The sequence below is a fragment of the Pseudorca crassidens genome, chromosome 9 (assembly GCF_039906515.1).
Source record: "Pseudorca crassidens isolate mPseCra1 chromosome 9, mPseCra1.hap1, whole genome shotgun sequence".
NCBI classification, from domain to species: Eukaryota; Metazoa; Chordata; class Mammalia; order Artiodactyla; family Delphinidae; genus Pseudorca; species Pseudorca crassidens.
The window spans coordinates 61457230-61477318 of NC_090304.1; the positions used below are offsets into that span (position 1 = coordinate 61457230).

At 37.9% G+C, this 20089-nt stretch overlaps 1 protein-coding gene across 28 annotated transcripts in view; it reads right to left on the bottom strand.

Annotated features, from left to right (window-relative positions):
* Positions 1-20089, bottom strand: part of DLG2 (discs large MAGUK scaffold protein 2) — a 2011757-nt gene that overhangs the window by 17161 nt on the left and 1974507 nt on the right. For 18 of the 28 annotated variants that reach the window (XM_067750569.1, XM_067750576.1, XM_067750568.1 and 15 more), the window contains 3 exons: positions 13419-13518; positions 1907-1957; positions 709-810 (listed from right to left, as the gene is read on the bottom strand). In XM_067750569.1, the coding sequence (XP_067606670.1) occupies positions 709-810; positions 1907-1957; positions 13419-13518 (253 nt within the window). Of the gene's footprint in view, positions 1-708; positions 811-1906; positions 1958-9274; positions 9317-12539; positions 12586-13418; positions 13519-20089 lie in introns of all 28 variants that reach the window. The other 10 variants (XM_067750577.1, XM_067750572.1, XM_067750575.1 and 7 more) reach the window with 2 other exon arrangements.

Genomic DNA, 20089 nt, shown 5'->3' on the forward strand with positions numbered 1-20089 from the left:
ACCTCGGCATCTCAGCGAACCTGGTTCGGTAATGTTATTCTATGGGAAAAAATGCTTCAGTGGCATTTCCATCAATCAATAAGAACATACCGATGCCTATCAATAATCCTATGCTATTTTATTTATTAAAAAATATATATTATTTATTTATTTTTGGCTGCATCAGGTCTTAGCTGCAGCATGCGGGATCTTTCGTTGCAGCGCGTGGGCTCTTTGCTGTAGTGCGTGGGCTTCTCTCTAGTTGTGGCCTGCAGGTTTTTCTCTTCTCTGGTTGTGGTGCGCAGGCTCCAGGGTGCGTGGGCTCTGTAGTTTGTGGCACGCGGGCTTAGTTGCCCCGTGGTATGTGGGATCTTAGTTCCCTGACCAGGGATGGAACCCGCATCCCCTGCATCATAAGGCGGATTCATTACCACTGGACCACCAGGGAGGTCCCTTTTTAAAAATAAAACAAACAAACCTATGCTATTTTAAATGCTGTGGGAGATACAAAGAAAGGATTCATCCTGCCCTCTAGGGGACCACATCATTTACTCACTAAATAGAGAACAACACATGGCAGCGTAGATGAAACGTGTTCGGCGGGGAAAATTAAATGAGATGCCTGGAAACTAGGTAACTGATGGTATCTGAATCACTGGAGAGACTACTGGAGGAAGAGAATTACATTTTATCATCTCAAAAGGAGACAAGCTTTGTTTAGATACTTACGAGGCACACAGGAGCCAAATTTGTCAGGGAATTCTGATATCAAGTCATCATTGATCCGATCCTTCATGGGGCCCAGGATAATCACTGGCCGGGTATAGTTTACTGCAGAAATGGAAAGGAAGATGCAGATGAGGAGAAAGACTTGGAAACCACTGTGGTCTTAAGGCAAAACTGCCAAACACCAAGAACTGGTAAGGGTATTACTTCGGTGGATAAACTGCCCATACAGCCCTGCATAGGGAAATTGATGTTTAACACAGTGTGTTGGCTGAGTCTACTTTCTGCAGGGAAAAACAACTGCAGTGTCTGTCAATGAAAAGAAACATTTGGAGAGGTTTTGCTTACTCTACAGTTATGCCTACACAATGTCAAAACAACTACTGAATTTAGTCAATTGAATGGGAGAAAAAGTAGCTATTTGACCATTGTTTAGGCAATGACTTTAAAAAGTAATCATCTGCAGTAATGACACCTTATGTTTTGATTTTTTGGGGTTTTTTGCGGTATGCGGGCCTCTCACTGTTGTGGCCTCTCCCGTTGCGGAGCACAGGCTCCGGACGCACAGGCTCAGCGGCCATGGCTCACGGGCCCAGCCACTCCGCGGCATGTGGGAACCAGGGCACGATCCGGTGTCCCCTGCATCGGCAGGCGACTCTCAACCACTGCGCCACCAGCGAAGCCCACACCTTATGTTTTTGTAATTTCTTTTCCTTAGCTCAAAATACTCTCTATACTCTGCTTGGATTTTCCCAATTCCTTTGTGATCATGGGGTTACAAGGAACTCTAAAGTTCATTTGGTACAATTCCTCCTCTGACGCCATTAGCCTCTGTATAAATTCCTCCCAGGCTTCGGAGCAGCCTAGAAGGTAGCTTATACCTTACAACAGGTCTGCTAAAAAGCCCTTCTTAATACTGAGTGGATGTCAATCTGCATGGAGATTTTATGCTTCGATCCTGCAGGTGGGGCTCTTTATGATTTGGATGTGCTCGTTCCCATCTGGAGGGCAGTTCCATTCTCTTGGGAGCTGTCATTGCCCACATTCAGCAGGGAAGCTGTTTGCTCGGTCACAGGGCCAAAGAGAGAGCACGGTCTGGCCTGGGAACTGCTGACTATTAAGGAGTTTATTTTCGTTAGTCCTTCACTCTTCCCTTCTGTAATGGTGTCAATCAGGAACCAAAGCATGCTGGGAAACTTACTTTCCTGTCTTGTGACAGGCTCATAAGAAAGAATGAAGTCTTCCTGTCCTCCTGAGAAGAGAAAAAAGGAAAATTACGGTGGACTAACAACCAATCACAAACCACAGCTACAAGTCCTGCTCTGCAACCCAGGAAACAGACCCACTTCAGGGTTAATTTCCCTGCTCTCTCCCTCCTTGAACTATTCCCCAAATCCCTTCACCCCCATAAAGCTGTTTAGCAGTATTACAGTGTCAGGTGATCGAAGGTCATAAGTCTAAGGAACAACTGGAGGCTGGCCGTCTAAGAGACCACCTTCCGTCTGACACTGAGAAATGCGGCACTATGGCCTCATATCCAGCATTCCTACTTAAAAGGAACCCACTGAGTTCAAGGAGAGGGTCCTTCCAATAGTTTACTGCTACATTACCAGAATTTCTGGACCTTTTATTTCATCTTCCATTTTATTTCCCAAAGAAGAACGTTCAAAAGCAAATGTCTGCTTGTTTCCTTTACGAGACAAAAACTTCATCAGCACACACTACAGGGCTCGGAGAATTTTACTCTGTTAATTCATCAAGAAAACGCTGGGTCAATTAAGAAGATAAAAAAATTGAGGAGGACCCTATATCACTGGTTCTAATTGCTGCTAAATCTAGCCTTGAAACTTTGAAAAGAGAAGGAAGGAAGACAATGTAGCATAAGGGTCGGCCCCCTCCAGTGTCATTTGCTATAAGCCTTCCGATTCACGATGAGCCTCAAGTCAACACATAACCATGAAAAGTAAATTGGTTTCAGGCAATTATTTTTTTAATCATCTATTTTGCCCAGTTGATGAACTAGGCACGAGATTAGTCTGATTCAGCTGCAAATCCCGAAGGCTCTATTCTTTTATTTGCATAGGCCCAGGACCAATTATCTTTTGGTGGGGAAATTGTTCAGGGCTGTTGAAAAGGGCTTTTTGTATGCTTTTCTATAGAGGAGGAGTGTAATACGTGGTACTGTTTCCTGAAACCAAACGGCAATGAGTCTCACTGCTTTATCTCCTCATAGCCCCTGAAACACATTCACAGTCTGTCAAAGCCATGTGCTTCAGAAGTCACAGCCTCGGGTGAGTTAATTTCATAAAAGGAGTTAGTATTACAGACAGTTTTGATAATGACAACTGATTTTGGGAAATTAAGCGATATATGGGTAAAGCTGTGAATTACAGCTGTCTTCCCTGGGGTGGGGGTGGGGGGGGAGTGAGGGTGTCACTTTTTCAAGTGTGAGAAGTGGCCCCGGGCCTGCGCCACATCTCACCTCAAGCAGGGCCCACTCTCAGAATGGCACCACTAGGCTACCTCCTAAAGTCACGGAGAACAGGCATTGGTGCTTCTTCTAAGTGGAACCTACTCACGGCTGCTCCAAAAGTGTTCAGGGGACCTTCCCACATCAGGGCAGGGGTTTGGTATGTGAGGAATCAGATTCATGACTTTTTTTTTTTATTCAGGAAAAAGTGATTCCCTTAAAAAAAAAAAAAATGAAACGACTAAAATTTACAGAGGCTGGGCCAAAAAATAATAAAGGTGATTGATTGCTAAGCTCTAGTTATGTAAAGGCTGAGATATGCAGAGGTCATAGGAATTCAGAGGATAAGTGTAAAAATGGTTGCGGAAAAAAAGCACAGCTTTAGAGACAGAAGCATGGTAGACTAATACTGCAATGTTAGACTAACGTCCAGAGAAATCTCCATGGAACGATTAATATGTGGTAGGAGAATCCTGACCATGGGATAGATAACAGAGGTTTTAAATATCAGGTGATACTTATGCCTCTGCACCAGACTGGGAATCCCATACCACAGTCACCACTGTGTCCCCAGTACTTAACATAAAGAAAGAGGACAATGAATTTGCATTCTGATTCTAGTGGTAGGAGACAGGATGAGAAAAGAAGCCAAAGACAGGTTCTGCTTTGTGTTTCTGTCTATATGCTTTCATTTTGGGAAGTGTGGTTTTCTCTAAATAAATAGAACACCTCGTGTTCCCATGGGAATCTCTTTACAATGGCCTTGCAAATCATTCTGATGGGACATTCTAAAGGCAAACCTTAAATAAAATATTTGGTGTCAGTAACTACAATGTGTGATTCAGAAAACTAGGACAAAGCAACATAGCTTTGACTGACTTTGTTAGAACAGAGTTCTGCAGTTCTTCATTTATCCATTGCTTTTTGGTTTACTTCTAACCTACAAAAAGCACTGGTTCTTGTTCAGAGCAGTGAGACTGGCAGACAGCAGTGACAGCATCCCTTATGTCAAGGCCCATCCCAATTCTGAAGACCCTGTGACAATCAGGCACTATGTAAGGAAGCCTGCAGGGATGCTATGGCGGCTGGTATTACATAACAACTGTGAACTCAGCACCTGAAACCAATTTTCACTTTCATGTTCAAGAATGAAAAGCCCTAGGGGTAGTGGGAGGGAGGTTACGAGGGGGAGAAATAAAAAAGCCACAGCAATGAAAGAAAGATAATTCATGTCTGCATAGCACTTTACAGGCTATAAAAGGCTTTCACAGCCATTGCCTCCTATTTTTCACAGCCATTTATTTTGAGGTAGGTGCTCTGATGATCTCCACCTTACAGATGAAGAAGCTGAGGCTCGGAGACGGGGCCTGTTTCCTCAGTTAGTAAGTAGTAGAGTCAACATTCAAAACTACACCTTTTTTGACGCCTTGTTGAGTATATGGCACTGTCTCAAAAAGGCCAGAGATGTAGAATTCTCTGTGGAGGCTGGGATATAGGGCCAGAACTTACAAATGAACAAACGGTGGGTGGCAGAGAAAGGAGCTGAACCTGGGTCACAGTCACTGACAGGGCATAAGGTGCTCCATCTGCAAACGCCAACTCTTTTTTTTTTTTTAAATGCTGCTGTGTCATCTCCATAAAATAGTCATCCTTAGTAGTTTTTCTATCTTTTGCTCAGGAGGTGTTGGCACTCAGAAATAACAGCCGACACAAGGGTATGAACAATTACTTGGTCTTGTTTTGGCAACTGCATGGCTGGAAAGGGGAGAGCGGCACAGTACTGGGGGTGGACGCCTGTGGTTGGCAGAGACTTGGCAGACACCGCTGTAACCAACTCCACGAACACCATCTTTAAACTGGAAGCAAGTCACAGTAAGAGGGATTTGGAGTAAGACCCAAATATGCCCTCATGATAAGGAAAAACAAGTTGTTCTTTTTTAGAACTTTTTCAAAACTAGAAAAGAGAGAGGAGGGAAGTAAAGACCAGTGGCAGGACATTAAATGTTCTAAATGTAGTGTTTAGTGTCTGCACTGGATAAATTGTGAGGAATTAACTGGGTTCCTAGAGGCACAGAATGTTAGCGCTAAGAAAGGGCTTGGAGTTCATGTGGTTTACAGGTGGAAAGTCTGCAGCACATGATGATGTCACTCCCCCTTCCGAACGCTCGACATGCATCACAAATCGATCATTGCCCGAATTACTGCTGAGCCTCACTTGGCCTCAATACTTTTCAATACAATTCTTCAGGCAGCTACTACCAGTTGGTCAAAGGGCAATCTTGATTAAAATCTGTTTCTTATATCTCTGTTCTAATCCAAGCTAGTCATTTTACATGGGAGAGAACTGAGGTTCAAAACGTTCAGGGATTTCTTCAAGGTCACATGGTGAATTAGTGATTCAGTGTCTTCAAAGGATCTTCAGAAGATCTGTTACTATACACAGTGCCCTTAATATCAGGCTTAGTACATAGTTAATGCTATATAAATATTGCTGCTTGTATTAACTTGATAGGCAGTATGAAATGGTTGAAATGTACTAGATAAAACATGAAGAGGCTTGGATTACAAACTATAGGGAAGACTGAAAATGTGTAAGTTTCAGAAGTAAACTATCCTGACTGGACTTGCAGTGCCATCGTATTAGTGAGGTGTAGAGCTCTTTGGAACTTCATCTTCCTCATCTGCAAAACGGGGTATTAATATAAGGTATATCTCATAATTTTGTTGCAGAAATCAAATGAGATAATAATAGATGTAATAAAATTGCTTTGTAAGGACTAAAGAACTAGAGGAAATATAAGGGCAAAACTTGAGAAGAGTGGAGAAAGGAGAAGAATACGGGCACCATTTTGACTGATTCCAGAGGGAAAGTCTGGGGTCTCCTCATTTCAGTATCTCAATTTCACTCAGATCATTTCTTCAAGATCCTTGTTTTGAAAATCCTACTTAACTGATGAGCACCAATGGGTTAGGAGGATAATCATCAGCTCCCCCATACCCATAATGACATAAAGAGCTTCATTGGGCTTTAAGGAAGGCAGGTCTTCAGCTTGTAGAGATTTGCAAGGTTTGAGATGGCATCTTGCATAATTAGACAATGTGCATTGTAACTAACTGCATTTTAGCTGGTGCTCAATATACTTGGACTTCGGAAAAAATAATTATTCTATAATTCTTGAGATGGTGCAGCAAAGGTCTGAGCTACTTATTAGAAACTGAGGTTAGTGTAAATTCATGTGTATGTGTGTGTATCTCAGAAAATAAACGAGGCTTTCAAGTAAGGTTGGCACAATCTGTAACTCCAGAATGCAGTGTGAATGGTGCCCTCTGGAGCTGTGAAACACACGGGCCTGGGCTCTTCTTTCTAACCACTGACTATTATTTTAGCCATTTTGTCCCTGAGTGGACATGGAATGGTTCTAAGAGTAAAAAATAACACCTGAACATTAGTGAAAAGAGGTCTTTTTTTGTATTTGTCTATACTGCTATCCACAAAACATAGAAGTTAGTCATAATTACAGCAAAAGCCAGGAATTCAGTAGAAAAATCCAGCCTGGTTTGATTTCAAAATGGCACTTTCACGAAACCGTGTCTGTCCCAAGCCTCTGTCTTTTGTCAGGGCACTGCCCTTCCTAGAACGTTTCTTCTTCAACTTACTGAGCTGGCAAGTGCCTCATCTTTCCAAAGCTCAGCTCAAAGGCCCCTTCGTCTTTGAAATCATCTCTGAAGCCCCACTATTCTTGGGCCAGACTTTTATTCTAGAAACAGCCACACTCTGTGCTTTTTTAATGTATTGATCTCTCTCTCTCTCTCCCTATACGTGTGCTGAGTTCCAGAGTTCATTGAGATTCATATTGGGTCTTAAGGTGCCTGTGAGAGAGCATGACATAGACCGGATGATGAATGAACTAAAAAATATTCCTGTGTTATTCCTCATATTTCTATCCTGGAGAAAGAAATATCCTTTTTTCCCTTCTAAGCTATGACAAAGGCTCTTCCTACTTTTGTTCATTTGTAAAGGAAACAATTTGAATGGCTAACCTTCTGTATTCTCAGATGAGACCCAAGCCAATATAGATTATTAGACTCCACATTTTCTCTAGTAATATCCTAGAGTCCAGTTCCAACTCTTCTCTCTTCTCATAGATAATTCAAGCTGTTTGCAAGTGTTTCCTTTATTCACTCAATAAACATTTATGTGTACTTACTATTTGAAGGTGAAAAGAATTATTGATTTCATCTTGGAGCATTGCAATCAAAAAACTGTCAAACAGCTGAAAGCCCTGGTGCAATTTTTATAACTTAATGATTCTGGGAAGAACATTCCCATCTCTGAAGGAGAAGAGAGGGGCTTCTGAAATACTCTAAAAGAAGATTTCTGAAGGAAAAGGTAGTTCCTATATACTTTCCATAAAAGGGATTGAAAGAACAGGAGTTGATGCTTTTCCTTTCTCTACCTGTATCTACAGGATGGAAGCACAACACTTAAAAACTGAAAACTGATGCCAAAGAAATTAGGGCCAAGGGTCTCCATGAATCCCAACAAATAAGTTATATTTTCCTTATACTAAATTGAGGGTACTTCAGGCGCAGGGAAGATAATCTTTGGTCACTTCTTAACCAGCCAGGTTTCTTTGTTTTAAAACCAAATGAAGAGATGGGGGAAGGCAAATATTTTCCCAACTTGGGATAATCATAAAAGTATAAAAGTAGGAAGAATGCACAAATGTTAAAGATCACGTTAAGAATGAGAATACTTTAATTCCTTTCATCAGCAGGACTTATTCTGTTGAGGAAGGAAATGAGGGGGTTCTAACGTTATTTGGTTGATCAAAGGCATCTCATTACAACTCTTCTTCATTTCGTTCTGTGGTGTGTTTCATCTTCCTCCTCCATCTGTCATCTTTCCTCTTTTGTGCTTTTTTTTCTATTTTTCTACCAATCTGATTATCCAAAGCCTTTCTCAAGATCCAGATTGAATTTGTCACACTTCAAGAACACTATTTGACGTTCCACCTCAAAAAAGGCATGGTTTTGTAAATTACCATGCTGTAATGGAAAAAACCAAAAATAAAAGCTATTCTATTCTCGTTTTCAATTAATACAAGCAAAAAGACAAAAAACAAAAACAAAACTAAAAAACCCCAAAACAGAAACCTCCAACCAATTTCTATCTTGGTAGCTGAGGGTCATATGTATTGGGCCTGCCGTTTTCTAATATCCTCAGCAATTGCTTTTTGAGTAACCCATTTCATTAAGGCGTATAAATAAACATTACAGAAATTGTAAGGATCCCAGTAATAACATGTACCTATGTTAGTCACCAAAAACCTGTAAGTGGTAAGAAACCACAAGAACAGATAAAAAGGATGTGCTTGGCATTTGGTGAATATTTTTATATCACTAAGCAAATGGCTTGAGGTGACCAAACAAACACCAGAAATAAGTTTTAAATAGTTACCTACCTTTTCACTTAAGCTTTCTGATCCAAGATTTGTTCACTTTTAAACAAAATGTGAGCTCCTTCAACATTAGAGGATGAAACTTTTTCATCTCTTCCCAACCATCAAAATTTAAAGTTAGATATAACATAGTATCTACCTCAAAATATTAATCATATAAGGTTCATGCTCCATTTAAAAGGAACACTGTAATTTATCAGGATTTCTCTTGTAAAGGGGAGCCAGGAACAGAAAGGAAAAGGCAAAATGAGAAGCAAAATAAAACCATGACAACTTTTCAACCTTCCTGCAGGGAGTTTAAATTATTTTGGAGGGCAGAATGTCAGAATCCACCAAGTTGAACTTTACCCCCACCTTCTCTAGGAAAATTGCATCATCAGGCCACAGCCAACTGAGGTTGGAGTCATTTATTAGCAAGACTGCTACCTCTCGCACAAATCACATGAGTCCACCCACCGCCCTAGTGTCTTTGGTATCTTTCCACATCAGATGATGATTTCATTTCAAGCCATTTGCTTTGGATGAGGATGATAAAGGGCAGCAATTGAAAAACAACGACAGCAAAAATCTGAAATGCACACCACAGGCAAAGGGGCAACTGCAAAGAAAAGAATCACAAACCAAAGCAATAACTTACGGTAGCTACTTTCGCTATCGCTGGCATTAGAAGAAACATGTTCTGCAAGAACAGCACAGCAAATTAAAGAGATACCAAGCATTGGAGAGCAGCCAGAACTTAAAGGAATACCATGCAAGGCTACTAGAAATGTGAGCGAAAGGCAAGTAAGAGGCCGTAGAGGAGACGCATTGAGAAAATTCAGATAAGATGAAGATGAAAACTTTATCTCTCTTTTCCAGGAAGCTACTACTTGATTGCTGTATCTTCTTTTGTAGCAAACAGTAAACTACGTTTAATTATAAAAAATGCATAATGTCCATCTAAGCACTTTTCTTTTTATGAATACTTTGACCCATTCATGTTGCTCTGATTTTCCAGATTCTTTTTACAAAGGTCAACGTCTCTCAACTGGATGTTCCTGACTATAAATTCAAGAGATTCTGGTATGCAGGGACTGTTTTCTGCAGGCTTTTTGTTGCTCTATTTTGCCTTTAGGTATCTTGCAGGAATATTGCATTTCAAATTGCCAATTGATCCCTGGAATCCCTTGAATTTTATTTCTATTTAAATACTTCCTAAACTAATTCACAAGATGAAAGGGATTGTTGAAGAACTTTCCTGCTTCAGTGAGTGTGTAGGAAATCTTGGAGGAAGAAATGAGTCACTGAAAAATGTTTTATGAGTCAGTTCAATATTTCCTTGTTTTTATTTTAAGATTCTTGCTTGGATAGCTATTAGGTTCTGGAGGAGTGGAACAGGCAGAAGATAAACGGTCTGATACTATGCACAGGTTCTGCCACGAAGTATGTTTTTAATTCATGTTGAATGACTGCACAAGTATACGGTGATATTTCGAACCTTTTTTTCATAAAAACACAGTTTAACTAGCATAACAGGGACGTATTGGTTATGTGCCAGAATTAGGGCTTTATTTCCAAAATCACTTCGTTTCATCTGTACTATTTACTAAGCTATAGAAGATAAATTCATCAACTTACTAACTTCTTTGCATATCAGGCTAATTGAATGAAGAATATGTGACTATTTGATTTCTGAAGCTCATTAGCAATAAATTCAGCTTTTTAAAAAGTGACAACTGTTGTACATCTTTAGAAAAAAGGAAAAGAATATAGAACATTATTCTCTAACAGTTAAAAAAAGTGCTTTAAAATGTATTTGCTATTATAGATTCTTGGACAGATTAGTTTTCATTTTTTAGCTTTATTAAGATATAACTGACAAATAAAATTGTAATATATTTTAAAGTGTACTGTGTGATGATGTGATACATGTGAACATTGTGAAAGGACTCCCACAATCGTGTTAGTTAACACATCCTAGATGGATTAATTTCAGAGCATGAAACTAATGAAAATCGAAGCATGGGTTAAATTCACCTGAATCATTTTTCTTTGTGTGGGTGTTTGACCAGAACTGCATTATTAATTTAGGTACGTATGTTACAAGTGCAAAGAGGCACTAGGGAAAGAAGTGTGGATGAATTAGTGCATATTTGTTTTTTGTTACTGAAAAGAAAGTCTAAGCACATACCCGACAATGGCATATCTTCACGTGTGTGATTATCACAAGTACCTTGACTTGAAGATGACAGGTTTATTTTTGTTTTGTTTTTACTTTTAATATAATTTAGAGTGAAGCTACACTATAGAAATTTAGAACCATGCAGTGTTTTATTTAACGACCAATCTCTCTTAACATCAAGATAGTGTTTAACAGAATTTTTCTATTTTGTAGGTAAAAAGAAATTAAAGATATGTTCCAGCTAAAGTCCAAATTATGGCTACCAGTAGTGTTAACTGGCAAATAACTTTACCTAGTGAAATCTGTTCAATTTTTAAAGAGTAAACAAATCTTTGGATTTAAAAGGGCATCATTCTAGATATAAAAAGGCATAACATATTTTTGACTCTCCAATAGCAACTACTTTTTAGTGATGTTCATATTAACAATATATTAAAATGCTCCCCACCCCCACTGAAAATTTAAGAAATTCTCTCGGGTGGTACTTGATGCTATCCAGATACTTTTGAAATCAACATTTGAATTTCAGCCACCAATTCAGGAAAAATTTCATGACATATTCCATACAGAGACTCAAAGATAAAGTTTTCATCTTTAAGGAGATCAGTAGTTACTCTTGATCAGATTTTGTTTTCTAAACATACATATCTAAAAAAAGAGTCCAAATTAACAATTTGAAGGATGACAGGTATCATTACGCAGGGTTATATAACCAGCTCTTGAAAACAAAGTCCAGCTCAATGTTATTTTGTTTTATAGAAATGAAATGAACAGCTTCTAAAAATATTGCCCATAGCTGTTAAATTAAAACAAAAAGAAAACAAACAAAAATGAACATGTGATACAGCTGCAAAAGACACAAAACTGTTCTTAGTTCATTGATGCCTACACAATGGAGTTAATATTAAAGAAAGAAAAATCATAGTATAGTATATTAATACACAGAATTATTATTTTTTATTAGTGCAATGGGACACAGAGTAAAGGCATTAATAACTAGAAAATTTTAAAGTTTAATATATTTTTCTTTCCACTCTAAACCGTAAAATGAAGATATGGTTATGCAATGCAGCTAATAAATCACTGATAGAAAAACATATTAATAAACATATCTAAAACTTTATCATACAAACATTTCAAGCAGGATCACCGCAAGTCAGAAAAAAAAATCAGTCAAAGTTAATAGCAAAGAATTATTCATGGAAGATCAAATAGCTTAATATTTACTTTTTGAGAATGCATGTTCCTTTTGACTATAACACAGCTCCTTTACCAATAGCAAAGTACAACCCAATTATGGAATTTGGCAAGGTCATTAAGTATGTCTGGGGGAAAAGCCAGAAGAAAGAATATAAAATACATTTCTGCTTTCCTGTTCTACAGCATTTAACTCGCCCTTTCTTTCAACATGGTTTCTTGCTCCCTGGGAGGTATCAGGCGGCAGAGCAAGGGATGCCACGGCGGCACCAGGACCATGCTGGTCACAGCACGCGGTCAGAAAGGGAAGGTGTGAACTGCAACGGAAGTTACAGTGCCTGAGACACTTTGCTTTTAAATGCTGACATGCAGAACAAAACGGCTGAAAATTGCTTTGTAGGAGCATTCACAGCTAGGTAACAAATAAAACTCAGTATCTTGTGCATGCTAGGAGTGAAAGGCCCTCGAGAAAAGGAACAAAAGCGAAACTCAAAAGGAAAGAAAAAGAAAAGAAAAGTTACAGTGACCATTCCTGGGAACTTACTCAGAGTCTTTGTTCCATAACCGTCGTCACCTAATCCGGGGATGTCCTGCATGGAAGTCCCCAGAGAGAGCAATGAGAGAGGGAGAACAGCCACGGAAGAGGAAGGAAGAAGTCAGTGGAGTTGAAATGGATACTACCATGACAGACCGTGTTGCCTGAGCAATCTGGATCCCATGCTCTCTTCTTCTGAAACAACTTTCATTCCCAACTCCCTGGACTGAGACTCAAGGATTTGTAAAGCAACTCGAAAGGTTTAAGCAGAAGATTGTTACGAAAAAGAGAAAGAGTCAGCAGATGTCATTTTGGCCCACTGTCAGTACTGCCACAGCAACGTACCACTGAGAGCGATGATCCCCTCCAAGTTTCATGGCCAATTCTTAGTCTGAGCATCCACCCAATACAAGCTCACTGCTCAGTAAGGAAGTGCTTAATGTCTGCTGGGAGGGAAAGAGTGAACAAATGCTAGTAATCAATAAAGGGAATTTAATCACTCCCAGTTAGCTAGCATTCCAAAACAATATACGTGGCAATGGAATCTAATATTTCTGTCCAGAAAAGAATTTGTCTCGAGCCCTTGGAGAGTTGCATGATAGAAAACGCGAACCAGACCCAGTCCTGGTCACAGATAAATGCTGTTTGGAAGCAAAGTCCCTGCTTCCTCAGGTCCCTCTCCAATGCGTTCTGCAAAGAAGAGCTCCATCCAGGGAAGGATCCAGACTGCAGCCAAACACTGGTCACAGTAGTAAGCCCTGACCTGCCTGCCTGCCGTGTTTGTTTGCCTAGGCGTGTGGCGTGGGGGAGCCTACATCATGCGTGTTGCCCGTGAAGGATTTTTTTCTCTTGTGTTGCAGGTGACATTCTCTTCGAGAATCTACTTACGTTCAGGATCACTGGTTTCCTGCTCACTCTGCTCCTTGTTCTTGTAGAATGGGAATTTTCGTGAAAAGATGAAGCTCTTTTTACGCTTGTCATTGAATGACTGTGAAGGAGAAAAGGCATGGGGCAAAAACAGGGGACGTCTAATTGTTGTCACACTCATGCTGACAAAACAACTAGTTTGTAAAAGCAGAGAGAGCTGTAGTGACGCAAGTGGATAGTCTAAAGGGGTGCGGGAGGGTCCCTAAAGGCAGATTGTAGTTTCCAGGAGTGTAAATTCTGAAAAATGACACCTTGGAAAAACTGTCTCCTAATTAAAAGGCAGGTAAATGACGACGGGGGAAATGAATATTAAATTGGAAGTAGAAGACCCTCTGTCCGGCTCTGTAACTTGCTAGTTCATCACCTTAGACAGGTAACTGAATCTCTTTGAACCTCAGTATCTACTTCATCTGCATACTGAGGATGATGACAGCAGCTCTTAGGTTGTGAGACTCATGTAAGGCAGTATAAACATAAAGTGCTATACAAATTCATCTTTATAATCATCATTATCATCAGGTAGAAAAGACTTTACTAGAGATGCTAGACACATCAGTGTCTAGATGTCTTTTTAAAAAACTGGAATTTGAGTTACTTCAGCTTGAATTTAATTAAAACCTCAGAGATGTGTGTGGATTTATGATATATGATGATTTAGTTCCCACACAGATATATGATAATTACAGTATTATATTTTCATTCAAAAGAGATTTTAAAGATAATTGAGCTCTAAGCCCTCACTTGTAGACAGGGGGCCAGAGGCACAGAGAGGCTGAGTCCCTTGCCAATATCACAGAGCTAGCTGGTGACAGTCAAGGCACCATCAACCAAAATCTATTAAAATTGCTGCTAAAGAGGTATTAACTTGATATTCACTCAAGCAAGGGAGATATAACGGCCATTTATCTATATTCTGATATGACAAGAAATAATGGAAGAAGCGCTGTCCTTAAAAATGTAAACCACTCCATTAGCTTAAATGAGGTGGAATTTAAAATAATAGATAGACATAACAGAATACCTGTATCAGAACTTATTCATTCAAGTGAATATCAGATGCTTGCCTAAAAGACTTCTTAAGAAAAAATCATTTATTCCCACTGTTGCTGTTATGTAAATGCTATCTGGGGTTCTTCTTTGGGAAACCTGTTCTTAATCATTTTATAGGCTATAAGCCCTGCAAGTCTTGGTAATTTCATATTGACATATCATTTTAAAAACATGTTTTGCCAGCTTACTTGACTAACGTGGCTCTGAGGGTCTCTCTCCAAGAAACAAGATTTGTTACCACACAGGTATTAGTGTGCCAAAGACTGAAGGTAATTTGACAAGGGGTATTCTAAAACGGTTTTAGCAATGACAGCTGATAGGAATAAATGCAGAGCGAGCAAGTTGACTACTTGGAAAAAACAGCACTTGTTTGGATATTTTGGCCCATTGGCGGGAATCAGTTATGTGCTCTTATGAATTTGATGCTTGACAAAATGGTATAAATAACTTATTTTCTTTGTATACTCACGCACTCCTATATCTAATATCCATTTTGGTAGTCATGTTCATTTAGGATATATTAAAGTATTAAAATATTGGCGCTGTCATTCAGTAATTCATTACTTTTTTAGTTACTAGGAAATTTCACCAAAGTCAGTTGAGCTTAATTTTATGTACCATTAAGAAGGCTTTAAGAAAACCAATAAATCAAATATTTAATAAATCCTGAAATTAGGGGACACATTTTGTACTTCATATTCAAGAACTAGAAACACATTCTCAGGGAAAAAAAGAAGTATCACTTCAGAATTTATTACTCTGCTGACAGCACTTGTGTTCAATATAGTTTTATCATAATTTGTAATTGAGGGATTGGTGTCCAAAGACAAGGTTGGGAACTACCCCCCAAATTTTCCCAGTTAAAAAATGGTAAGTCCTTAAAGGAACATTAAATATTCTTGCATCACTCCAGTTTCATGCCACTTTTACATTTCAAGCATATTTAACTTCAGTAACTGAAAATAAAAGAAAAAAAATATCATGTAAGAATTAATGACACGTGATATTGCAAGATATGTTAGACATTTAACTTCAACGTTACGGATGGCTTGTCATGCAAAAAAAAAAAACACTTACAGATTTTCATGCAAATACAAAACAATGCCAGGAGGAATAAAGCCTGGGGTTAAAATGTAGACATGAATGCACAATGTGGAGGCCTTTGAGAGCCATATGGGGCTGCATGCAAACCACATCATTTAAATTGTCTCTTGGGGTCAGAGGAAAATGAAAATGTGTTGTTTGTGATTCATTCTTTTATCTTTTCAAAGCAAGGACTGTAATGTGTTAACATTTCCCGAGTATGAAAATGTTGTGTATCATGAGTCATCTGATTGGGACATCATAATATTTAGCACCACACTTTTTAAAAGAACAGAAAATGCATAATAATTCCTCAAAAATAAAATTATCTAACATATCAGTCTATTACCGAAAGCCACTTTGTACTGGAGTTAAAGAAAAGGTAATGGAATCATTCGTTGGTGGTCACATTGCCTTACATTTATGGACACAAAACCAAATCACAACTTCCCTTCACACGCACAGATTTAAAAGTCACACATTTAAGGTCTTAGTTAAACATTTCAACTAGAAGAGGTTATATGTGGTTTATGGTGCTCTAATCTATTCTTTATTTTGTTAGACATGTGTAATACCATTATATAAGCTTTTGTTTTCATTGCTGTTAATTTTTTCTTTTAATTTAGAAAAGAAAAATCTGTTACACGAGTGTTAGGTGAGAATAATTAATCAGCACTTTTACTATTCATGGAACACATCGTTCTAAAGCAACTGAAGGCTAACCTACAGCTCTATTAATCGTACTTGATCAGTGCTATTTTCCTCTACATTACAGTATCTTAAATTCCAATCCATTGTCTTCATGGCAGAAAACTTCTTTGAGCAGAGATTTTGAAAATACCAATCACACGTGGCAAGTGGAAAGTTGGCATATCTAAGAATTCCGTTGTGGAATTTGACCTGGATTATTGAGTTCTTATGAACAAAACTGGTAAAGACAACAAGTAACATTTGCTGAGCACTTATTATGTGCCAGGCTTGGTTCTAAAGGCTCTGCATATGCGAATCTCCACACTAACTTCATGAGGTTGGTACCATCATTATTCTCATATTACAGATGAGGAAACTAAAGTTTACAAATCTTCTGTTACTTGCCCAGAGTCACACAGTTGGTGAGCAGTGAAGTTAGAATCTGAATTTGCAAATATTCCTGGTTGCAAATATTGCTGTTCTTAGAGCAAGAAAAGTTTCCGTAACTCAAGCCTGTTTCAAGTTTATATTTAAAATCATTAGCATCTGACTTTCTTAAGTGACACTGTAATCTGTCTTCTTTCCCACAGCTTCACTGCTTGGCAATTATTTATTTAAGCCATCAGATGCTATTGGCTTCAACAATATTTTTGTGGGATATCCTGCTACAATTTTTTGAGACCCTTTCATGTTTTTGAGGGTTCTATTCTATTGTACTTGTTTTTAAATAATGTACAAAAATAAAGTAAAAAAATTTCAGTGTGACAGGTTATGAATGGCTTTTAAAAGGTAAGTGCCCATGAGGGGCAAATCTATAGACAAAGTAGATTAGTGGTTGGTTGGGGCTGAGTGAGGGTAGGGGGTACAGAGAATGGGAAGTGACAGCTAATGGGTATAGTGTTAGTTTTAGGAGAGACGAAAATGTTCTAAAATTAGATTGTGGTGATGGTTGCATAACCCTACCAATATACTAAACAACACTGAATTGGACACTTTAAGTCTGTGAATTGTATACTATGTGAACTATATCTCAATAAGGTCTTAAAAAACAAAAATACCCCTCTCCCTAACCTCCACACTATGGGATGAAAGCAAGCAATCACAGCATGTTTTAAATTTTACTTGGTGTAAATATTTTTTATCTTTAATTGAATGAGAGGAAACCTCCCTCCACCACCCTTGCTATCAATCAGATACACATGCCTTGTTTATCTGATTCTGTTGTGTCTCTGTTAAATGAATACCTTTCATGTTGTGACAGACATTAGAACACTCATTCCAGGAGTCAGCATATTATTACTGTCACTCAGAAGTCGCCAAGTTGTTAGGTCAAATGGCACGAAATTGTGCAGCCTGACCCCAGAATGTAATGGCATTGGTGAACTGGTTTAAGGTAAAATACACGCTTCATGAAGAAAAGAAACAAAACAAAAAACTCAAATTGCTCCTTCTCCCACTCAAATCCCATGTTTTTAAAGACACATGAGGGAATCTTGATGTGTTTTTATCCTTTTCATTCAGAAAACTTTAAAACGAGGGGCAATTTAAAGTTTTTCTTCTTCGTGTTCTAATTTTTCAAGCTTCGAATGTTTCATAGTTCTAAAAAGTCACATTCAAGATATGAATGTTCTCTGGGCAGAATTTGATTTAAATGTATACTGAACTCATATACACCTTTTTCTGTGACCTCTTTTATCTCTTATAAATGTTTCTTCCCTCTTCATTCTTGTCTCTCCTCCTCTAAAATAATTGTGTTCCCTTTGGAAGGTTGTTACTATAAGTTTGGGCCACCACTTTGTATTATACACATCATGTTTTCATACAGAAAAAAAGAGAAGTTTAAAACAAAAGAGGTCCCAAAACAAGTAACAATGAAACAAAGAGGTTGTTAAAGGAAAGACAGGAGTTGGCCTGAAATATGTCTGTTTTAGAAACGTGTCTGAATGGATGTGTGTCTGTAACAGTGTCCCAGGGTTCTGTTTGCAAGGCTAATGAATTAATGCATCTAGGCATTGAGCATCAATGGCTGGTAACATCACACACACAAAAAGACAATCAGATGAATGTGCTTCCTGATGGGAAAACAAAATATTACCACAAAGTAGTTCTGTAAACCTCTACTCTCAAAAGAAAAGGAAAGAAAACCCTCCTTTGCCAATGAGTCTGAATCTAATCAAACCTCTAAATCCAACTACCAGTTTAAAGAAATAAAGAGGACAGAGAAAACTGCTGAATTATACTACAAAGAAAATCTGGAGCAAACTCTATAAGACAAATGACCTGGTTTCTTAAATATAAAAATGGAAACAAAACAAACAAAAAAATGGGGGAAAACATATAAATCAGAAGAGAACTAAGAGGGATCAACCAATTGCAATAGATTTCACTTCTGGTTCAAGCAAAGAAATTGTATAATAAAGAAACAAAAAAGCATTTATGATATTTATGAGTCAATTTAAGACCTGAAATAGATGGAATATTAATCCAATAATTATTAATTTTTAAGTGTGATAAATGGCATTGTGGTCATGCCATATTTAAGTAGTTACAGTTGAAATGATTTAATGCATTGAATTTGCTTCAAAAAAATATGGGAGAAACATAGTACCCTGACTACTTACCCTCAGAATATATTCTAAAGATAGAATTGTAAAGAAATTTTGAACTTCACTTAGGAGGCTTATTGTCGGTTCAATTCTGAAACTATTTGGTGTGTGAGTAATGCGCAAGTGAGTAAAACACACTGATGTTGTGAAATAACGTTATCCTTGTGAAAGAAGGGTAAGGTACAATCATGGAATGAGGTAAGGAGAGGAAAAATCTTATGATGGTAAATAATAATTAGAAGCATCTGATATAAATTTATGATTTTTCTAAACAAATTTATTTTTCTTTCTCTGCCCATTAAAGGAGGCTAGATGTAATGATATCCCAGAAGCAGAAAGGACACCTGGTGCTCAGACTTTGTTTTCTAAATGCCATTTCCTACAAAAAAGAGCTAGGTTTTGTGGTTTTTTTTGAGAAATGGCTGATTCCATGACCAGGTGAAGTAAAAGGTAAGTCTGAAACATTTTGTTGGACTGGAAAGTAAAAAGTACTAAACATAAACACAACAATAACACAAAATTTAGAAAACCTAGAACTAATGATGGCATGTCAAAAGGACACCAAAGCCAGTTTAAAAGTGATCACACCAGCCAAATCTAGACAAGTTGATTACTAAAATGAATAATGACAGAAATGGAGTATAACACATTGAATTAAAAAAGAAAATCGTAAGTCCATAAAGATCATCCAAAATACCTAAATTAAATTATTAATAATGGGGAAAAAGAGAAAGTTCTCTTATGTAGAATGCTAATAACTATAGAAGAAATAATAAAGTTAGGAAATCACCATTTTTTGACTACCATAATAATAATTAATTCAGGCAAGAATCATCAGTGGTTAATAAAACTATTGATTAAAAATTTGTTGGGGAACAGCATACATTATCTTCTTGTTTTTTTCATTTCTAATTTTATTGATTTGAGTCCTCTCCCTCTTTTTCTTGATGGGTCTGGCTAAAGGTTTATCAATTTCGTTTATCTTCTCAAAGAACCAGCTTTTAGTTTTACTGATCTTTGCTATTGTTTTCTTTGTTTCTATTTCATTTATTTCTGCTCTGATCCTTATGATTTCTTTCCTTCTACTAACTTTGGGTTTTGTTTGTTTTTCTTTCTCTAGTTCCTTTAGGTGTAAGGTTAGATAGTTTATTTGAGATCTCTTTTGTTTCTTGAGGTAGGATTGTATTGCTATAAACTTTCCTC